The sequence below is a fragment of the Gossypium arboreum genome, chromosome 4 (assembly GCF_025698485.1).
Source record: "Gossypium arboreum isolate Shixiya-1 chromosome 4, ASM2569848v2, whole genome shotgun sequence".
Taxonomy (NCBI): domain Eukaryota; kingdom Viridiplantae; phylum Streptophyta; class Magnoliopsida; order Malvales; family Malvaceae; genus Gossypium; species Gossypium arboreum.
Window position 1 is genome coordinate 119,165,856 of NC_069073.1, and position 23,053 is coordinate 119,188,908.

The 23,053-nt window shown below is 30.6% G+C and overlaps 4 protein-coding genes across 4 annotated transcripts; 2 read left to right on the forward strand and 2 right to left on the reverse strand.

Annotated features, from left to right (window-relative positions):
• Positions 1 to 569: 569 nt before the first annotated feature.
• Positions 570 to 1,970, reverse strand: LOC108460589 (bZIP transcription factor 11-like). The gene has a single exon (XM_017760135.2). The coding sequence runs from the start codon at positions 1,261 to 1,263 to the stop codon at positions 793 to 795; it is 471 nt and encodes a 156-aa protein (XP_017615624.1). The 5' UTR covers positions 1,264 to 1,970; the 3' UTR covers positions 570 to 792.
• Positions 1,971 to 5,417: 3,447 nt separating this feature from the next.
• LOC108460588 (phosphatidylinositol/phosphatidylcholine transfer protein SFH1-like) lies at positions 5,418 to 9,764 on the reverse strand. The gene is made up of 14 exons (XM_017760132.2): positions 9,360 to 9,764; positions 9,017 to 9,091; positions 8,626 to 8,887; positions 8,347 to 8,446; positions 7,980 to 8,246; positions 7,812 to 7,889; positions 7,360 to 7,461; positions 7,222 to 7,271; positions 6,920 to 7,019; positions 6,748 to 6,819; positions 6,561 to 6,641; positions 6,338 to 6,461; positions 5,865 to 6,247; positions 5,418 to 5,767 (listed from the first exon to the last, which is right to left on the reverse strand). The coding sequence occupies exons 2-14, from the start codon at positions 9,060 to 9,062 to the stop codon at positions 5,660 to 5,662; spliced, it is 1,773 nt and encodes a 590-aa protein (XP_017615621.2). The 5' UTR covers positions 9,063 to 9,091; positions 9,360 to 9,764; the 3' UTR covers positions 5,418 to 5,659.
• Positions 9,765 to 12,906: 3,142 nt separating this feature from the next.
• LOC108458306 (40S ribosomal protein S25-4-like) lies at positions 12,907 to 14,628 on the forward strand. Its single transcript, XM_017757656.2, has 4 exons — positions 12,907 to 13,040; positions 13,173 to 13,247; positions 13,363 to 13,497; positions 14,325 to 14,628. Exons 1-4 carry the CDS (start codon positions 13,038 to 13,040, stop codon positions 14,436 to 14,438), a joined length of 327 nt encoding a protein of 108 aa, XP_017613145.1. The 5' UTR covers positions 12,907 to 13,037; the 3' UTR covers positions 14,439 to 14,628.
• A 1,521-nt stretch (positions 14,629 to 16,149) lies between these two features.
• LOC108458953 (universal stress protein PHOS32-like) lies at positions 16,150 to 22,060 on the forward strand. Its single transcript, XM_053027312.1, has 5 exons — positions 16,150 to 16,542; positions 17,166 to 17,245; positions 19,383 to 19,501; positions 20,953 to 21,029; positions 21,822 to 22,060. Exons 1-5 carry the CDS (start codon positions 16,167 to 16,169, stop codon positions 21,851 to 21,853), a joined length of 684 nt encoding a protein of 227 aa, XP_052883272.1. The 5' UTR covers positions 16,150 to 16,166; the 3' UTR covers positions 21,854 to 22,060.
• The last annotated feature ends 993 nt before the right edge of the window (positions 22,061 to 23,053 follow it).

The following is a 23,053-nucleotide window of genomic DNA, read 5'->3' on the forward strand; positions in this document are numbered from 1 at the left end:
TACTTTTAGGTTAAAAATGTTTTTCCATCGTAAAAGTAACGAAGAACATTTAGCTTTTGCCGTTAAAAAGATTTTTTCCACCCAAACTTGAAAAAACACTTTTGGGTTAAAAGTGTTTTTCTATCGTAGAAGTAATGAAGAACATTTAGCTTTTGCCGTTAAAAGTGCGGTTAAAAAGTTTTTTTTCCACCCAAACTCAAAAGTTAAGATTTAAGTGCTTTTGACTTTGGAGTTTTCATATTTGGAGGTGAGGATTATTAAAATATCTTTATATATATTAACTATTTAATAGTTATATAAAAGGTTTTCATTATATTAAATTTTGTAAATCTTATTTATTATAAAATTAATTTTTTAAATATTTTATATATCATTAATTTTACAAATAATTTATATTAATTACTTAAGAGTTATTTAAAATTTATATTTTAGGTATTATTATATTAAATTTACTATCATGTTTAAAAAGAATATTTTAACTTTTAATCGTAATTTTAATAAATTTATTAATTTATTTTTAACATTTACTTAATAATTAAAATTCAAAATTTTAAATTCAAGTTCGGAAATTGAGCATTATATGTTCTTTCATATTATTCAGCGGTCAAAAACAACTGTTATCAACAACCTTTGGAAACACCACAAAGCTGAAAAAAATCTACCATTAACCATACCATAGCTTTATGATTTTCACATATTTTATTTCATACTACTGCTTGTACAACTATATATATATATATATATAAACTGAGATTAAAAATCCCATTAAAATTATGGCATTATAGAAAATTACTACTGAAACGTGTTATCAGCAGAGGCCATGATAGGTTGATTCAAGAAAGCCAAATGGAAAGGATTAAGGAAGGCAGTATCAGCTACAGCAGGCTGAGTGAAGTCAATGCTTGTTTTATCATCATCGTCGTCGTCATCGCCATGATCATCATTCAAGAAGCTGATGATTTCATTCAAGGACTGTAACCTATGAGTGAGTTCATTGAGTTGAGCTCTAAGCACCGAGTTCTCTGACTCAACATTCAAGAGGTGTTGTGTGGTGAAGTTTATGTTTGTGATGATCTCATGGTTTTGTTTCTGCAACTGAGTCAACTGAGTCATTAGATCATCTAAATGCTTTTGTTTCCTCATCCTTGATCTCCTTGCTGATTCCCTGTTCGATATCATTCGTTTCCTTTTCCTTTCGTCCATTAATGCTTCTTCTGAGCCTGAGTTGATTTGTGTTGCTGATGAACCCGAGGATGTAGCCATTATAGGAGTTATTGTTTATAATATATAATAGCAGGACCCAAATAAAATTAAAAAAAAAAAAGAAAAACCTTAGTAGTAAAGATAAATAAGTTAAAAAAAGATGATTATTTCTTTATGAAACGTAATATAACCAGTAGAGGAAAACAACAGAGAAAGATTGAACAAGATGGGTCCTGCGTATGAATGTGGAATTTATCATAAACCCAGAAAAGAAGATTTCACTGAGAATTGGAAACATGAATCTCAAACATTAACACAAAAAGGTTGAGCATCAAGATATTTGATTTGTTTTATAAAAACAAAACAAAAAACCCTAATAAATCCAATATGGGTAATGGATTTTGAAGTTAAAGAAACTAAACCCAGAACTTGGATTGAATCAAATGAGAAGATAATATGAAGAGAATTGTGGTAAAAGAAAATGTGGGTAAAGGATTTATAAAGGAAGTGGAGAGGAAGTAGAGGATTTAATCAAGTGAATGGAGAGTGATTTTATAGTAAGGAAAAAGGACATTCAAGTTGATGAAAGATAATCAAAATTTTGTAAAAAAAAAAAAATAGCAGAAAAAAGAAAATGGAATATGGAGTGAGAGAGAGAAAAAGGTGATGGGAACATGTGGGGTGAGGGAGAGAGTGAAAGGAGCCCACAACTGGGCAGATACAGCTGGGAACCATCTTTGTTTACATCATTGGTGGGCATATAGCTTAAGTTAAATTTGTTTCTTTCTCCTGAATATTATATATTGATATATACATATATTCGTACCTGAACATGATAATTAGATTAATTTTAGTTTGTAATTTGGATTGGTCAATCAGACTGGATGAATAGAAAATCAATCAATATATTAATTGAATAAAAAGGTTAGATTGATTAGATAAAATTTATTTAAAATTGTTAAAATTCAAAAGCGGAACAAATATCAGTAGTTAAACAGGTTAAACTAGTTTAATTTTTTATGAATATTATTTATATATTTAATTATTGTTGGTCTAATAGTTGAACCGATTAAATTGGTTGAATATGGAAATTTATGATCTAATCGGTTCAATCTATCAATTCAGTTATTAGAACATTGGATATGATATTTGTACTATGCCATCATCTAAAACTTTATATAATTTTTTAATTTTCAAGTGACGATGTGGCACGGTTTCAGAATGTCACGTTTCAGATACTAAAATGAATTAGATGTGAAATTCAAAGACAAAAAATGATATTATCCCTTATTTGAAACCAAAGTATCTATCACTGATGGGAATGATTAAACCCATGACAAGGACTCTTCCAAAATGATTTATTTAAGTATAATAAAAATGAAAGCTTATCTAATAAAATGCCAAAATTCTTGATTTTCTTTTTAACTTTAGTTTTAAAATATGCATAAAAATTTTATTTGTGAAAATGTAATGCTAAAGGACAATGTTGAACTTCATCCTGATTTTTTTTTGGGGTTCAATGAATTTGGAACTTGATCTTGGTTTAGTACTTATTTTGTATTAAAATAATTGGTTAATATTTATATTTTTGTCAAATTGATTCTTATTTTTCAGATAAATTTGATCCTTTACCTTAAAAAGAAGAAGAATTATTTGACAATTAACCTTTTAAAAATTAAATCTTTTTTTACAAAATATTATCTAAAATGTTAAATTTTTAAAATGACCGTTCTTATGGCAATCCTTTATGAATTTTTCATTTTACGATTTTTAAATTTTTTAAAAATTTTATAAATTTTAAATTATTTGTTGATATGATATGTAAGCATGAAGTACACGTGGACTGTCACGTTAGTTGCCATGCTAATATCATTCAAAAATTAAAGTTTTAGTTAACATTTCCGTAAAAAACAAAATGGTGATTTGACTCTTTTTAAAAGGTTTATAATTAAATTTAGTTTAAAATGAATAAAGTCGACAAAAAAAATACAATCATTGAGATTTAGAAACTAAATTTATCATTATGTCAAAATTTAATGAATAGAACTCTTTTAATGAACCATAAATAATGAATTTGAAAAAAAAAAGTAATTTGTTAATGCAACTTTGTTACTATCAACGAAGATCGAGGGTTTAGAATTTTTAGTATCTAAATTCGAGTTTTATTATGAACAATCATCATATATGGGTATTCAATCTTACAATGCGTTGTTATTACATGTCAGTTTTAGCTTGATTAGTTGGTTTTAATTTAGCTTATTCCAGTTCTTAATTTATCTATTTTTATAAGGTAAACTACATTAACTATACTTTTTTTATTATTATTCAACTATTTAATTTTATCTTTTTCCGGCCACCCAATTATTTTGAAATTTTGGGTGTTTCTGTTATTACGTTAGCCAACTCATAATAAAAAATTTGTAACTTTTTATAATGAAGTGACCAAAAAAAGAGAAAAAAAAACGTAATTAAGTGACTCTTGATGTCTTATTTTATATTAATTTAAATTTTATTTAAATATGTATATGTAATTATACTCTATTTACATTTATAAACTCGGAGAAAAAAAATTAATGAGATATTTAATGAAATTTCCTAAAGAATCCGAATCAATGCATTTGGCCCACAAATTGATCTAGATGAAGACCATCTGTCTATAAATCTAAATTTTGAAGCAATAAGTGCCAAGTTGATGAAGATTAAATATTTTTAAAATATATTTAAAAAAACTAAATTATTGATATAATGAATTTATCTAAATTGCAAACAATCATATTACCAAGGTTTTATTATACCTCTAGTCTCTGAATTTTTCAGATTTTTTAAATTTAATCCCCAAAGTACTACTTATTCTAGAGGCTTATATAACCCATTTTCGGAATGCCATGTCACGTTTTAATATTCGAATGTCTGATTAAAAAATTAAAATCTAATTGATAATATATTTATATTTAACAATATTATCAATTAGATTTTAATTTTTTAAATCGGATAAGTAAAGGAGCTAAATTCTTAGAACTAAAAGTAGAAGGATTAAATTGCAAAAGCCCAAAGAAAATAGGTACTGGGGATAGAATTAGACCCCTTACTAAATACTCGCCTTTCCGAAATGCTTTTTTCACCGATGATATTTTGACACGACAAACTTGGGTAAGAGCACGTTTGGTAATTATTTATTTTTAGTACTGGTATCGAATTTGTCTAAACTACCCTTTGGTTTAGCATAATATGTTCAGTATTTACAGGGCAAATCTGTCTTTTCAAACCTGCAGGCCCTGAGGTTCCCAAATCTTATAATTAGCTGCCAAAGCAGTACAGTTAGATATGAAAACATGTTATATTTAATCACTTGATCCCCCACCCCACCCCCACCCCACCCTCTTTCATTGCTGAGACTTCGTCATGAAGGAAAATATTGGTCAAATTTGGCTATTAGACCTTGTACCTATGTAAAAGTTATGGATTTTTTCCTTATACTTTAATTTAGTCAATTTTAACCTTGTACTTTTCAAATTGAATTTTACTATTAGCTTTGCATTATGTGTAAAGATGTGGATTTAGTCCATGTTCAATCTCTATGCTTTCTGAATTCTGAAAATCTAGTCTTAATATAAGTTGACATGTCATTACATATATGCAAAGGCGAATCTAGCGGGCCTGGCAAGGGTCCCGACCCCTTTAAAATATAAAATTGTTATTTAGGCCCTTAAAATTTTTTAAAATTTAAATTAATAAAGGTAAAATTGTACTTTATCCCCCTCTAAATTTATAAAAATTTGATTTAATTCTTTAAAAATTGTAAAGATATAGATTATAAAAAATTAAAATTTTACTCGACCCCTTAAAAAATTACCCTGGCTTCGCCCCTGCATATATGATAATAAGTTTGCAACATGAGATTTTGGAAATAACGAAAGTTAACTTAATGAACTTAATACTTTCATTTGGTCAGGATTGGAATTTTAACATTCAAAAAGTACAAAAATTAAAAACGACCAAATAAAAAACATAGGGCTAAATTCAGCACTAACATATAATACAAGGACTAATAGTAAAATTTAGCGGCCGGCCCAAATATGTAATCGAAAGCAACCCGTCTTTAATTTCATATAGAATAATCAATTCGCATCTAAAATTATCGAATTTATTCGAGATTTTTCGAGTCGGATTCAGATAATTTCAAGTCAAAATTAAACCTTACTTACCAAGTATAATTCAAAGAATATACGTAAGATTTATTAAAGATGTTAAACTCCATAGTTTACAAGGTCTTGGAATTTAATATTGTACAAGGCAAAACAGTATATGTATTGATCTGTGGGGCTGAATTATCTCTCCAACGCCACCAACATCAAGTTTCCATATTACGGCTTCTGCAAATCATAATAAATCTATGCAAAAATGAAACATGAAGATCAAGCTTTTCAATATAAATATATATTTTGCGTGTTTCTTTTTAGCATTTGAAGCAGTAAAAACTTTGGTGACTTGCAGCTTTCTTCATCTCTGACTTGGCGATCAATGTTTGAAGCACCCTCTGTTTATTAAGGGCTTCCTCAAGTTCCTGCATATGGAAGAAAGCAAACAATGAATGCATGCATGCATGTGCGAATGAATGTATGTATGTATGTATGTATGTATGTATGTATGTATGTATGTACCCTTTTAGCTTCAGATAGTTCTTTTTCCAGAATGCAGACTCTTCTTAAAGCTGCATTCAACATCTCTTCTTTTTCAGGAGGCATGACCGCCGGTTTCGCGCTAAGAACGACCACTTTTTCTTCAAGTTCGGCCATGCGTTTCGCCATGGTGATGAATTCTGCGCTAGTGATCGGTGCTGGCAACTGAGAGGCAGGGACTGTGATGTGTTTAGGATAGTAAACTTGACCACCGCTGTACACGGTTGCTTCACTTTGTTTCTTTGGCGCGGTACGGGACATTCGAACCATGGTTACGATTCCCATTACAAACGCCATGATTCCTCCGAAAATGCTGCTGCCAATTCTGTCACTTTCCTGTCTGCCATTCTTCACCTGGTAACAATCTGCAGTTGAAATATTATAATCTTTAAAGGTGGTATCCAACCGGATCCGGACTTTGAATCCTAACATTTGCAGCCTTTCAAGGACTTAACCTTTAGAGATGGCTAACATTTCATTTTCCACTGGTTTAGACCAAGAAGCATCCACACCCTTTTCAACTATAGGAATAAGTTCGTCATAGGTAAAGGAATCCTGGCATTTTTTCTTGATCGGAGTCTGCAATACGCAAAAAAACATGTAGTTATCTCGGGAAAGAGTTGCAGATGCTAAATCTCAAACCCCCGTACTTACAACGGGATCACTTTACAGACTTACTTCAGGAACAGGAGACAATAATGGAGCCTCTGCACGGCATTCAGCATTGTCCATAGAAACTTCTGTGTCAAAGGAATTAAGCTTCATGGTCCAAAACATCAAAACAAAATGTTAGGCAATGAACTTGTAGAAACTAGATATTAAGGCATGTGTTGCACATAGCCTTGGCTATAAGTGATCAACTTACCACTCGGCATGCTTTCTCATCGATGCCTGACAGAGTTCTCCAAGTGCACTTGGCCTCACCATTTTCAACTCTCTGCTCATCGATGTGAAAGTTGTTAGTTTTCATTATTCCAAGAGCAATGTAAAATTATATATTATCCCAAAAATCAATCTATCATATCTTAGGTGAATACCTTTAATATCTCTGGATCATTCCATGGACCCTTATCAGAAACCATGCAACCTCCTTTGTCTGCACAATTGCAACTACCGCCAAAAAACTCAGGCAGTTCACTGTTAAAAAAACATGTTTAACCATGGAACCCTTTAAATACTAAGAGAAACTCTTATCCTCCACGAACCGAGGAAGAATCATATCCCTATATGACTATATCCATGTTCAGAGATATGCATTAGACGTAGGTATTGTACACGTATACTTTAAGAAAAAATGAAGTATTGGAATGACATTCCAATCGGTTGAGATGAGACTTACCTAGCATCAATAATTTCAAGCAACTTACTGTGGTATTTATTACCCAAAACCTGGTGAATATAACATAAAAAGTTGTTTAGCAACATTAAAGCATCAAAAGCAAATCTAGTTTCGAGTGAATTGGTGATTTATACTTACATGGATTTTTGCAGTGGTCTTTGGGTCAAGAAATGATTTAACTGTGCTCCATAACAGCTTAAATCCAGAACCAGCATTGATGATAAACATGCGGTTCAGAGTCTGCAATATGTATATGAAGCATTCAATTAGCTACATCTTGACTGAATCAAAAACATGTGTAAGTGTATGACTAATTCAATAACGAAAGTTTCATAAGGGAACTGGAGCAGGCTATCACGAGACAATAGATTTTTTCCCTGGATTTTTCCTTGTCAACAAAACAATTCGAAGTGCCTAGATTTATTAGAACAGGTTAGGGAGTCAGGGTCAAATAGCAATTATTCGAAGCAGTTCTTCTTACACTATTTCGGAACCAAGGACTCGAATCGTATGGATATGTAAAATATAGGAGGATATAGACAACGAGTCTCAGTGCAGATTAAACATAGAGCTTACAGATAACGACTTACCTCAGGATAATTGTCACCATCAATCTTCTGAAGACGTTGAAGGAGCTCCCTTGCAGACTTGTTGAAGCTTTTAAGCCCCTGAACGCTCATATATATAATGTAAATATTAAAAGTGCAATGAATCAAAAATTTGGAGAAATGAACAACAAAAATTCGCCTTCAACATACCACTCCTTCAACATCCAATATAGTTGTGTTCTGAGTAATGTGCCTTTTTGCTGCAATTGATGCAGCAGGGAACTTAACATTCAAGGTCTTTTCAAAGTCCTTTACATGGTACCTCAAATAGCGGTCTATTGTTGTTACTTGAGTTAGCTTGTTTACATCGACTTGACCAAGTCTTTCGATATAAACTGGTCGTCCACCTTTATCGACTCCATGATATCCTTGTGGATAGTATTTAATCACTTCATCATATTCCTTGAAATCGAAGTCCTAGGTAAACGAATCCGACACAAGAAATTTCAGACACAATCCACAAAGATGAAATACATAGTCAATACATACACACACACACACACACACATAAATATACCTCCCTGATTGTGTCAGCTCCAAAATCTTTCCGCCATTGAAGCATATCAGCCCACATTTGCTTTGCTTTATCTTGATCAAATTTCCTGGCCTTAAGAAATCTGTACTTATACCAAGTAGTGATGTTAATGACCCTAGGCCTTCATAGTTTTCATCCTAACCTAATGCATCAAAGCCCCGACAATGATGTCCAATTACGTTATCGTACATACGTAATGTAAGAAAAATGAAGAGACCGAACAACATAGCATTAAGAAGAAAGGATGAAAAAGATTGTGACCTTAGCATCATATGACGATCATCATGTTTAGTAGGTAATAGATCATCAACAAAAAGGGCTTGGCGAAATGCGGTCACCGATTGTAACTCTTTTGCATCAAGTTCATCCTCAATACAATCAGCAGACATAACTCTGCTATGTCTCCTTATCTTCTTAAGAGAATGTCTGAATTTGGTGGATGAACTTACTGCTTTTTTCTTAAGACCCCCAAGCCTTGTCTTCTTCTCATCCTCAGAACTCTCTACATCGGATTTTTCAACACCTGTAAAACTCGAAAAAATCCACACACAAAAAAACACCCCCAGTTTGTCATTTTTAATGTAATTGGTATGATTGATTCAAAAAAAAGAAAGGGTCTGCAAGACTGCAACATGTTTGTAAAATGACTCACCCATTCGAGCTTGTCGATCAACAAGTAAAGACGAAGTTTCAGCCATGATTATAACCTTGAAATGTCGTTCAACACCTGGTTAAAAATGGGTTAGCCTTAGATTTCCATGTTTGCATACGCAAAGATCAAACACATGACATCAATACACAATGTTCATCATCACCAACCCAACCCAAAACATATATATGTAATAAGTACAAGGAGATTGATGTTAAAAAACCAAATGTCTATGGAGGATAAAAAAGATGAAAAGTTTGAAGCATAAAAGAAGATACAATGACAGAAAATTAAGTGAAAAAATAAAAAAAAAATTGAAGAACAAAGGAAAAGAAGAGATGTTTACCAGCATGTGAGAGGACAAGGTTGAGGGGCTAATAGAGAAAGGAGACCCGAATAAATCTCTTGAATAGATGGCTATTGAAGACAATTTGTCTATAAATTCCAAATGGCCATTGATTGAACTTTTTTTTTTTTTACAGATTTAGTTCTTTCGAAAAAAAAAATTAATTTCGAGATTCTTTTTACGTTTACTAATCTTGACGAAGCTCTAAAAAAAACCCAAACATTTTTTTTGTTGAAAAAATTAAAACTTTTTTTTTTATTTTTCTGTTAAAAATGGTGAATTAGAGTTTGGTGCGATTTGCATGGGACTCCATTGAAAAACCTTCTCCTTTTTTTTTTTCATTTTTTTTTTGTGTCTCTTAACTAACTTTGTCAACTGAATCCAACCTTTTCCCGGAAGATTTTGCTGGCTGCTATTATAATTTTTGGTTAAAATATGAAATAATTCCTTGTAGTTTTATTTTAATAATTTAAATACTTTTTCTATTTTAAAATTCATGTCCAACTGTTAACGATGTTAAAATCATTTTTTAAATTTCGGTTTTTTTACCCTGTCATTTTTCTGTTACATAGCTACGAATATTATTTTTATTTCAGAATACCACACTAATAAATTGAACAAAAAATAATAGCGTTAATAGTTAGATCTGAATTTGAAATCTAAAAATAAATAGACTAAATTTTAAATTTATAAAGAGTATGAGGGACTTGTGAAAAAATTTAACCTTATTTTTCTAATTTTTTAACTTTTATTTTATTGTATGATTATTGTGTTTAATAAATTTTATATTTTTATAAATTTAATATATATTAATAATTTTTATCACATAAATTTTGAAAACTACAACCCACCTATTTATAATAAGATTTAAATTAGAATAAAAACCTCTTTGAATATGGTAGGTCGAAATTTTAAAAGATTTCATTTTATCGGTAAGTAACAATGTTAATTGAATTAAAACTTAATTAATTTATATTTAATATGATTAGGTCTAAATGAAGATATTACTAATAATATTTGTATATTTTTATTTTACTTTAAAATAAAAATATTGTTCAACAAAATTAAAATATTATTTGAAATTCAATTCAATTTTAATTTTTAAAACAGGCTCCAACTGTATTTATAATTGAACGAATTTGAACAAAATTTCAGCATTTGAATTGATTGGATTTATTAACTTTGTTATAATAACTATAGTTATATACAGCGTTTAAGGATATAATAGGGTGGTTCCCAGTGAATGAGGTGTAGAGAGCCATTAGAATGAAGGTAGTTTATACTATATAGTGTGCGAATGACCACTAGACTAATGATTTGAGAGAGTTTTTGATTGAGTTTTTACAAGGTGTGGATTATATAGATCTTTCGTGCTTTTACTTTGATGTTGAGGGGTATTTATAGAGGAAGGATGGCTAGGCGTGGGTTATAGCCATTGTGTTCCTTACTCCATGGGAGTCATTACAGGATGATGGATGTCAGGTTAGAACACTTTTGGCGTTAGCCTGAAGGGGTTGGACGAGGCGCTTTCCAAGCTTAGATGTGATAGATTGAGAATGTCATCGGGAATTCTTTCCATTATATCTTATATGAGCATAAGCTTGATTGGTGTGATATAATGTTTAAGTGAGGTGTGTTGCTTTCCTAGCAAGGTCATGCGGTCGAGCTTTTTTATATGTATGAGGTTATACCTTACTAGATTTCTATAGTTGGCAACGAGGTCTAGTGCAAGGGTAAAATTTTTAGAATGCTAGCATTTTAGAATTTGTAGATTCAAAATACTAGGATTTGGAACTCTTTTGTTTGGATAAATAATTTATTTAAAAATATTAGGTTAATGAAATTTTACAAATTAAAAATAATTATAAAAGAATAATTATATTAAAAATAAATAATATAAAAATTTCAATATGGATATTGTTTTATGTTTTTGAAAAAATATAAATAGTTTTAATAAAATAGAATTTAAAATATATATTATAATTAAATAAGTTTTTGAAGTTTAAGTTTGAGAAATTTGAGTTATTAAAATTTCCTCCTGAAATCACCCAAAAATTTTGAAATTCTACAACATATTTACCCAAGTAAGTAATTTCATTTTTAAAATTTTAAAAACATTGATACAAATTCTTCACTCAAACACACCCTTACGATAGACTATTCTTGCACTAGCAAGGCTTATTGAGCATTCTCTTAATAGATCTTCCGCATAGGATTAATTTCATCGCCTTAAGACAAAGAGAGTTACATTAGTTGAGGTTTGGACTCATAATAATTTCTAGAAAATCTGTTTTAAATAATCTTAAACATTCAACACATGCAAATTTATTATCGGTATGAAAATACTTAATTGGATTTTCAGGTAGTCCTAATGTCGTGGTCTAAAAAAAAATTATGTAACAACAATTAATTGTATTATTAGATTCAAACATTAAAAAATAAAAGACGAAATTATGACATATTAAACTAGAGTTAAACTCTAATATTCAGACTGATTGAATTTTAGTTTAATTAGTTTAGGCATTATTATCAATGCACGAGGATGTGGGTTCGAATGTGCAAATGTTCGCACACATAACTGAACACAAAGTTAGTAGATTCCCTCTCCTCGACTAGCATTAGCTTGTCAAAATTTCTTGCCGCCACATCAAATGAGACGGCAAAGGAGCATCGACACCAAGAAAATTAAGAACTTCAACCATTTACTCCGAGAGTGCATCATTAGTCACCCTGAATTTTAATCCCTCAACTTTTATCTCAAAAATTTAGTCATTCTTCTATTTGAAGTCTAAGTGGGGGTGAGCATTCGGTCGAATTGAGTCGAATCGAGTAAAAAATTTCGAGTTGGTGAGTCTTATTTTATCATCCTAACTCGATTTGAAATTTTTTCAAACCGAATTGAGTGAAATGAAATTAGAATCGAGTTGACTCGAGTGAAATTGTTCAAGTTAAATTAAAAAAATTAAACATGCCAAATTAAAATCTTGTTATAGTATAACTAATTCTTCGTTAGAGCATATAAATTTGGAACTATGTATATTTGAAAACTATTTCAAAGCAAAATAAAAAAGAAGAAAATATTTTAGTACGATAAACTTGAATCATTAATTAACTTATTTAGATCCCAAAATTATTATTTTATAATTTTTTAAATTTAAACTTTCTTTATATATTTTTAGATTTTTTATTTTTTTAAAAAATATAAAATTGAGAATTTTATAAATATTTTGAATTTATGAAAATTATTTTGAATACTTTTTGTAATTTTTATTGAGAGAAAAAAATTTGTTCATTTTCAAAATTGATGTATGAAAGGAATAATGTGACACTTTGATCCTTGTGATAATGTGACACTTTGGTCACCTAAAGTTTTTATTAATAAAAATATATAATTTTTTAGATAATGACATGTCACAATACCATAGTGCCACATCACTGCATGGAAAAAAAAAATTAAGTTGAGCAAAGTTTCCAAATTCATAGACGCAACATTGCTTTATTCCAAAATAAAAGGACTAAGTTTAAAATTTATAAGAAGTACAAGGACTGAAATAAAAATTAGATTAACAAGCAACCAAACCCTAGGGTTTAGAACTTAAAAAGAAAGCTCTCACGTTTCCACCCCCACTTCTCGTCGCATCTGCAAAAACTGCGCCTCCTCCTTAACCAGCAGATACCATGGTATGTTCATCTCCCTGCACTATCAATCCTTTTATACCAAAAAAAAGAAAAAAAAGAAATCCCAAATCAATTTTGGTTTTTTAATTGTAAAGCAACATAGTTTCGGTTCTATTTTTGGATTTGCTTTTGCAGGCCCCAAAGAAAGACAAAGCTCCCCCTCCTTCCTCTAAGCCCGCAAAATCTGGAGGTGGCAAACAAAAGAAGAAGGTCATCTTTCTTTTTCTTTCTTTTTTTTTTGAATTTTTCTGCTTTTTTGGAGTTAGATAAGAAATGGGTTTTTATTTATTTATTGGTTTTGTTTTTATTTTGTTGTGGTAAATAGAAGTGGAGCAAGGGAAAGCAAAAGGAGAAGGTGAACAACATGGTGCTATTTGATCAAGCTACCTATGACAAGCTTCTCTCTGAAGCTCCTAAATACAAGCTCATCACCCCCTCTATTCTTTCTGATCGTATGAGGGTACTTTTCTCTCTCTTTTTTCTCGTTATTAGTCCCCACTTTTTTTGTGTTTGCTTGTTTTTGATGGATGATATTTTGCATTGCTTTTTACAATCCGTATGTTATTAGGTTTTAGTTTGATTCATGTTTGTCTCTTGCTTGGATGTTGGAGATTTAGGCTATGTTACTCGGATTTAGGTGTGTGTTCGATGCTGAAATGTGACATGTTCAAATTTCTTTTCAAGTATTTTGAAGTGTTCTCGGAAAAGAGTCGGAGCAGCATAGGATCTAAATTTCTTGGAATTTGATTAATTGTATGTAGTTGCTGTACAAAACATAGTAATTTCATTCAAAGTGGTGTTCTTGCTACACTTGTAAGAAAGAGTAGATGCAGCAAAGTTTTCATGGGGCCTCTACACTAAGTGTCAGATTGCATTTTACCCCATTTATTAAAAAAAGGGCAAGTTAGTCCCTATACTTTAGATTAAAGAGAAACTGGCATGGCTAACAAAATTACCAGACAATCACACGTGCCATGGATACTTCATGTTGATGAACAATGATCAGTTTTCTCCTTGACTAATGTACAGAGACTAATTTGTTCATTTTTTGAGTAGACGGGACAAAATGCAATCCAACTCTTAGTACACGGGCCTTTTGGTTTTCTTATCTGATACCTATATTAAAAATCTTGGAGAAATTTGAACATGCTCATAAGTCACATATCTGTGCCCTGGCACTCATAACAGAGTCCTAGTAAGATCGGTTGCTGTTCTTATGCATGTGTGAGCTCTATATGAGAACTATAATCTGCTATTAAATTTTGGTTTTTGCATGAACACTCACAGATCAATGGATCACTTGCAAGGAAGGCTATAAGGGAATTGATGGCAAGGGGGTCGATTAGATTGGTGTCTGCTCATTCTAGCCAGCAGATTTACACTAGGGCTACCAACACTTAGGATCATTTTTCCCCTTAATTTAGTTATTATTTAGAATTATATTTGCTGAGTTTATCATCATTGAATGCTTTCTTTTGTTATTTATTTAAGACTTCCCTGTAGTCACTTTTTTTCCCTCTACAATGTTTAAGCAACAAGTTCTTGATATTGTTATGGTTTAAAGGATGTACTTTTCAGATTTTGTTCCCAAGTGAGCCGTGGTTCCCAAATTTCTTGAAATTGAGGGTTGCTTGGTTATATGAACTCTGGGTTCTTGAGGTACTTATTATATAAATAATCCAATAACATAAACCAATAAACAATTTTGGAATTTAGTCCCTTCTATTTTCGGATTTCAAAATTTAGGTCTAATTGTATACATTGTTAAAATTTATTATTACATTTATTGCCGTGATATTTTAGAATGCACTTGAATTTAACAAAATAATTTTAATAGTGGTAATAGATGAGTTTAATTTTGAAATCTTAAAAATAGAGGATTAATTTTTATAAATTAAAGTACATAGATTAAATTTTAAATTTGTGAAGAATATAGGTTGTTATGCTGCATTTCATAATTATATATATTCATAATGATTTATTTGTACCTTCTAATTTTACAAAAAATTGTTTTAGTATATCATTGGACTTTTGTCTTTTTAATCTTTAAATTTATATTTTTATGTCAAATTATTTTTAAAATAAATAAAAAGTTAATGCTTTTTTAATTTACTAATGTTACATACACGTAGATGTTATGTTAACACTTAATTATTTCTTTTAAAATTTTTAAAAATATTAAAAATTATAAAATATTTTTAAAAATTAAAAATTATAAAAGAATATAAAATATATTTTTAATATTTTAATATTTTAAAAAATTAATTAAATCTTGACATGACATTCATACAACAATCACGTGTAAGTTGCATCAAAAGAGTTAACAATCGTTAATTTTTCTATCCATTTTAAGTTGATTTGATAAAAAATGTAAGTTCAATTACTAAAAGAGACAAAAATTAAATGAATTTAATTTTTTTTGTAATGTTGAAGAGCTAAAAAAATTATTATGTATTATATATATATATAATGTTTCAAAGTTTTAAATACAAACATAATTATTTGCTCTGAAATAATTAAGGACTTAAATAGTTGAATTCAAAAGAAAATTATAAAAATAAATCAAGATTTATATGCTTATCAACAAATGTAATCTCACACCTCTTCGAAGTTGCATCAACATTCAATTTGAACCATCCAATTAAGGACATACTCCACTTAATGGATTCATCATGTGCGGATTCGAAAATTTTAAATTTTTAAGTTGATCGAGTCTTAATTCAATTAACATAATTACTATTATAACAATTAAAAAAAGCGGATTTATATGCAATTACGTGCATACTATCTTTTAAGTTAAGGGTTTTAAAGAATTATGAGTAGTACTAAAAATTGTTAAAAATATATAAGTTTCAAAAGTAAAATACAGAAAGAATTGGACAAAACTAGATCAATTCGAAAAAAATCGAGTTCATAAATCGCAATTATGAATAATAGGATTCAAACTTAAGTACTTATAGACCCAAAATTTTATTGGTGAATCGATTTAAACATTAAATAGAAAAATGATGATTATTAATACAAAATCAAAGGGTGATGGTATTGTGTCAACCCTTTAATTTCGTTGAGCTTTTTTCTTAAAGCGACATGGTAGATGTAACCTAATGCTTGGTCATCGGCACTGAAATAATGGGATTTGGTTGGAACATCAAAAAACATTGCAACAAACTCGTGTCTACAAATCTATGGTTTTTGGACACGACACACACAATGTTCAAACATCAACCTTGTAACTGTTGTGCCTTGGCGGCGACCAACCATAATTCAGACAAAATGGAGACGGTAATGGAAGATGAAGAATACACTTATAGAGATGTGTTCTTGCCGACATTGATCCCTAGAATTCCAGCACCGGCTTTAGAGAGAGGGACGGTGGAGAGAAGGAGAGGGAGAGATATAGTGATAGCCATTGATCATGGTCCTAATAGCAAACATGCCTTTGATTGGGCTCTTATTCATCTTGTTAGGCTTGCTGATACACTCTATCTCGTTCATGCTGTTTCCAGTTATCATTTTCTCACTTGCTTTTTTTCTTTTTCAAGGGTCGGATGCCGACATATCAGGTATTGTCGCGTGTTTCGTCTCCTGATCTTGGCGAGAGCCTTAATGTTTGAAGAGGCGGCGAATTAGAGTTTAACCATGAGTAACCTGCACGGTTTGTCTTCTTAAGCACTTGAAGAGGCGTTCTTGTTCTATGAACCCAACTCAACGCCACGGGTGTAGCCAAAAGGGGTGAATAGGGGCCTTTTGGCTAAATGGGTAAATTACTTTGTAGACCCTCCCACAATTAAAATATTCAATTTGGATTTTTTTAAAATTTTGATTAAATGGAAAATTTATAATTTTAGCTCTTTGGAAAAATTGATAATCTAGTTTAAGCATTTTTAAAGTAAGATTTTTAGTTTTGACCCCTCAATTTTATAATCTTGACTCAATCTTCACTAAACAATTTTTTTTAGTTCGTCTCTACTCACCGCCTCATCAAATTCTTAATAAGATCGGGAGGCAAAACCGTCACTGAAGACAATATCGAACGTGTTGAGGACCTATTCCTATATATTCAACCCTTTAACACTTCTTTTCTTGGTTCTTTTTTGTTAATATTTCTCAAATTCCCTTTTATAATAGGTGTAAGAAGTGAGACTGTTTATGAAGCCAGTCAAGCACTTATGGAGAAGCTAAGTGTGGAGGCTTTTCAGATTGCGATGGTTAGTTCTTATTGGGTTTATTTTGAATTTCAACCCTATATTTTATGAAAATTAATAAATTAGTCCTTTTATTAACTTGATTCTCGTATTTTGTGAAAATTGAGAAGTTAGTATTGTTGAGTTTTGCTCTTTTCTCAACTATAAAATTTATTGATATAATAATAGAATATTACAGTCAACAGTAATCACATGTCATATAATGGTAAGGCATATTATACGCAGAAAAACATAGGTTTAAATCTTGAAAACAATATTATTGGAAAGGACAGCCACAAACTCCGAATATAGGCTGTAAAACAGACATGCATAATATCAAACTTCCTTGCTCAAAATTCAAACAGCCCATTCTTTCCTCACGGTTATGCACCACGTTGGCTGTTATCTTTCAGGATTTCCTTCTAAAGCTTTGTTTACTTCCCTAGTAAACATGGAGCATAGACATTTGCAACAGCATAACCAAAATCATCCCTAAACCAATGACCTTCAACGACTATAAAATTCCTCCTAACCCACAAAAATTTTCATTTGGAACACAGACTTAACTCATACCATTATTGCAACCCTCCCCCCCCCCCCCCAAAAAAAAAAAAATAATAATAATAATAATCTGCTTGTAGTACTTGAAAAAGCAAAACCAATGTCATCGTCTGACCATAAACTATGAATTACCACGTTAGAGACTTCAGCCATTTTGGACTCCTGGTAGTCTCATGAACCAGCTTAATTGCCACTTGCTTCGATTTAGAATCCACTCCACGAATGTTCCAAGATAATATCATCATTTTGCATACACTTCAATCTCCCAACTCAGCAACCAGAAACAACCCTAAGTCGATTGCTTTCCATCGATGCTAATTCATCTATAATCTCCTCATTCCCACCCACTGATTTTAAACCCAGTCTTTTTCCCAGCTAAAAAGTTTCCTCTGCCTCCTTTAAGATAGCTAGTCTTCGATTCAAAGAGATAGATTAGCAATTTTGTCGTCAGGGGTTCTTGCTTTGCACTTCAATAGTTGCTTCGCCTTCTTCCCTCTGGTGCTCTTTTTTACAGATTTTTGATTCAAAATATCTCTCATCACCACTCTGAACAGTAATAAATTCATTAATCTCTTGTAATTGACTTGTCATTAGCTAAAATCTTGCATTTTTAGAGTATCTCCACCAATTGAAACAAAATCACCTCATAGTCTGGCAATTTTTTTAGACATTGCATAAGACCATACATGTAAAGGCAATCCAAACACTGCTACCCAGGTTTCTCTACACCTCTTACATGACTGCTTGGTCCAAGGGTCAATCTCAGAGAACCAAGTCCTCAACCACGACCTTAATCTCACATCTCTTCGTCTTCAAAAGAAATTAAAAATTGATTCCCACCTATCTTCTTGACATCAATGTCAAACACACCTTCTATTCTAAAATTTTCTCTTGGAGATAGAGAATCAAAAAAGCACCTTGCTGTCCCTAAAGATGAACCCTCACCATTTTCACTTCCCTGCTTAAACCCTTTTCTAATATTGCCAAATCAATGGAGATTGTGTGCCTTGTGTAGGAATATTTAAACATACACTAAACTTTGATGCATTCATCTCTTGTCTATTGTTTCAATAGATTGACTTGTGATAGGCAAATTAGTTCCCTGTTTTATTAAGAAAGAAAATGGCAACAATTTTTATGAACACAAATCGATTCATAATGCAAAATATATAGGTTGGTTAGTTTCATTCTTGAACTAAAAGAAACATCGATTCTTTAGCATCTTTCTTTTCTTCAAACAGAGAAAGAATCAAACCGATTTCCTAAGTGCCTTTCTAGATATTCTTCAATGCCTCGGCTATTCATAAAACTGTGAGAAGCGGATGAATAATCATTTGCTGCGGGAAGAAATCGAAGAATTTCTTGGTAATTTTACAAGATCCAATCCTTTTTTTTTCTTCGATAGATAGTTAAAATTTCATCTAGATTCGAATCCTATTAAAAGGTCCACTAAAGATCAAAAATTGCTGAAAAAAGAACAATATATTTCTGTTGTCCCTTCCATACTATTGAAAAATAAAGAAATAGTCAATATATTCAAGGTAATTACATATTTACACTTTCTCATACACACATTAACAATTATGGATTGAAATCGAAGGTAAGAACGATGGCTCGAATCGTGTCGGGGGATGCAGGCAAAGTGATTTGCAAGGAAGCAGAAAGGGTGAAGCCTGCAGCTGTTGTTATGGGAACCCGTGGTAGAAGCTTAATACAAAGGTTTGCTTTTTCCCTTATACCTTCAAGTATTCATGTTTGATGGTTATGAGAAATGATGATTAAAGAATCCTCCAAATAAATAAATAAAGATAAAAATGAATATACTCGTTTTATATATATACTTGTATTCATTGTTTATACTTAACATTAACACCTAATTAAAAGTTACATATTTAAAAGTCAATACTTGACATGGGTGGCGTTAGGAAGAGTTGGTAAGGCTCTCGGTCTCTCTAAAACGAGAAATCTCATGTTTTTCCCTTTAAAATTTCATAAATTTTAAATTAGTATATCGTAAAATTACACTTGATAAAATTTTAATTCAATCATTTTAACTCTCATAAAAATACATAATTTAATTTTGACAACTAAAATAAACTTTTGAGCTTCCCCCTATGCTTTTGATTTTGTTACTTTGCCATTCCATGAGAATATATGGAAAATTACCCTCTCTTTTCTTTGCTTTTCTCTCTTACGTGTTAGGTCGATTTAGAAGTGCTCATGGGTGGGGTCAGACTCAAGCATGATATTAATATATTTTATGCTTACCTAAACCCGGCTCAAAATCTAGGTTTAAAATTTTGTCCAAACTTACTCATATTTGTAAAAGACTAATACAAGCTCAATTTAGGCATACTCATTGTATTTTTAAATTTTTTTAAAAATATTTATATTATATTAATTTAATATTAATAATTTAATATTTTTTATTTATTGAAATTTTTATATAGTCATCTTAACACTATTTTTATATTTACATTAGAATAATATTATATATTTAGTATAGGTTTATTTTTTAATGTGTTCTAAATTACATAATGTATAAAAATAACATAATATAAAGTATTATAAACTTAAAACGGGTCAGGTCGAGCTCAGGCCTTGAATGTTCAAGCTCAAGCCCGACCCATATTTTAAACGGGACTTTTTTTTCTCAAGCCCATTTTTTGGGCCTAATATTTTTCTCAAACCCTTCCAAATTTCGGGAGGACCTTCGAGCCTAAGCGGGTAACACGACTCATGAACAAGCCTAGGTCCACTCTTCATTTTTTCCCTAGCCTCCTTGGTTGATGGTATAATTGCAACCTTAGTTCCTTTTAAGTATTAATAATTCAATTTAATTTCCTCTTGATTCTTTATTAAATGAAAAAAAAAAGTATTTTTTTTTACTTCTTTCAAAAGTAAAAAGTTGAATTTAAGCCATTTGATTACAATTGTTTTTGTTTTGGCCCTTTGATTTCTTTTTAATTTGATCTCGATCTTCCATCACACAGTTTCTAGTTTCACCCTTGGACACAAATATGAAAACAAGACGTTCATATACACAAATTTCTTTAAAAGAAAATCAAACATATCCGTATTAAACACATACTGAACTCAAGATTTTTCATAATCAAACATATCCGTACCAAACACATACTTAACTCAAGATTTTTCATACTTTTTTGCAGTGTTTTTCAAGGAAGTGTTAGTGATTATTGCGTCCACAATTGCAAATCTGCTCCTGTAATAATCGTACCCGGGAAAGGTACTGTTTTTGTTATTCGCCAAATTTTACGAAAGCACACACTAAAATTTCTACCAATTACCAATCTAATAAAGCATTAGAAACTTTGGTATTGATATACCGTATACCTGTTTATGTTCCTGGTTATTTATTTAGACATGAAAGTTCGTCTGAAATTTGTGAGGGTTTAAACAAAAATATTAGGTCTAAAAAATGAATTTAGGCAAAAAATTAGATATGTTTAAAATATAGGCCGAGCTTGGGCCTTAAATGTTCAAACTTAAACTTAGCTCGAATTATTTTAAATTCATAATACTTTATTTTATATTTTTTATATAATACTACTCTAATGTAAATATTAAAATAATGTTAAAATGACTAAAAGTTTTAATAAATAAAATTGTATAAAATTATTAAACATTAAAATAATATAATATAAATATTGTTTAAAAATTTTTTAAAAATAATATGATATGGATGGACTTAAAATGAGTTTGGGTTAGTCTTTTGTAAATATGGACGAGTTTGGATAAAATTTTGGGTCGAACCGAGCTTAAACAAATATAAAATATGTTAATATCATGCTTAGACCCGACCCGAACCCGGCCTAACCTAACCTATGAACCCTCTAATATAGCATTAGAAATTTTAGTATGTAATTTCTTTTTCCTGAGCATATAGTAGAATCGCTCGTTATTCATGGAATCTCTAATTACATTTATTTTCTTTTTTACTTATAATCTATTGGAAATTTGGAATTTTTCACTAATTTCTTACCCTTTTTTTTTTCTTTTCATATAACTTGCTTTGAAGATGCTGGAGATGGCTCACTAACTTGGAATTGATTGTTTCAATCTTGATTAGCTGAAACCCTAATCTAGGTGAATGGTTCTTTTCTATTTTTTGAGAATGTTTACATGATTTGATTCCAAGTGAACTCAATGTATGTTGTGATTATGGTTAGTCATTTCAATTTTTATGGATTGGGTTAAGATAAATGTTAAAAATTTAAAATTTAACCAACATAAAAATATTTTTGATCGTTATTGAAATGATGTAGCTATTAACAATTGTCAACTCAATCGTTATTATGCTAACATGCTAGTTTGTGTGTAATTAATTGTTGACATCAACAAAGTAAAACTTGTAACAGGATAGAGAATTATTATATCGTACGTTGTTTGTGGAGTAGTTGACCTATGATGATGTTATTTGTTTTTAGAGAATAATGAAATAATAATAAAAATGAAACTTGACATCATCCTAAATTCGCTTGTAAAGAGTTTTTATTCAATTAGCGATGAACAAAAATATTTCTCAAAAGAAAGTAGCCAAATTGTTGCTTGCATAGGTCCTTGATGAGTTTTACTATGGTAAGTCCTTTGTTTTTTGCATCATGATTCTTAACCAACTTCACTACTACACTATTATTATTGTCGACTGGTAATTTCCCCAATCCCATCTCCTAAGTGATTTTAAGTCTATTATTGATGACTCAACAATTTTCTTGATGAGTTTTTGTTCAGTTGATACTTTTGAGGAGAACGTGAGTTAAGTGTTTCTCTTTCGATTTAAGAGTTGAGATGAGATTATAGGTAAAAGAAAACATTGCAAAAAAAAAAATCACACACATACCTATGCTCCTATTATAGCCAATTAGTCACTTCCCATTCTCACCACGTATCTGCAACTAGTCATTCGATTCTTGAGCTCCATTAATATTGAGTTTCACTCACTCTTGTGGTGGCTTACACCAACCCACTTGCTTAATCTTCCATCACTTTTTTATTCATTAATTTTTTGTACACTAATTATCAATATTCAAATTCGTAAAACTCATTCATAAATATCATACTGGTGAATAATAATTAGAGAATCAAACCTCTAAACTCTTGTTTAAGCTATTTTTGAAAGATTCAAACATTCGAGATTATTTACATAATATGTATGTGTATATATATATGTGGCTATAGTTTGAGGGGACTTTGATCTTGTTCCAAATGATTAAAAAAACATCAAACCAAGTCAAGTTGTCAAGTTGTGTA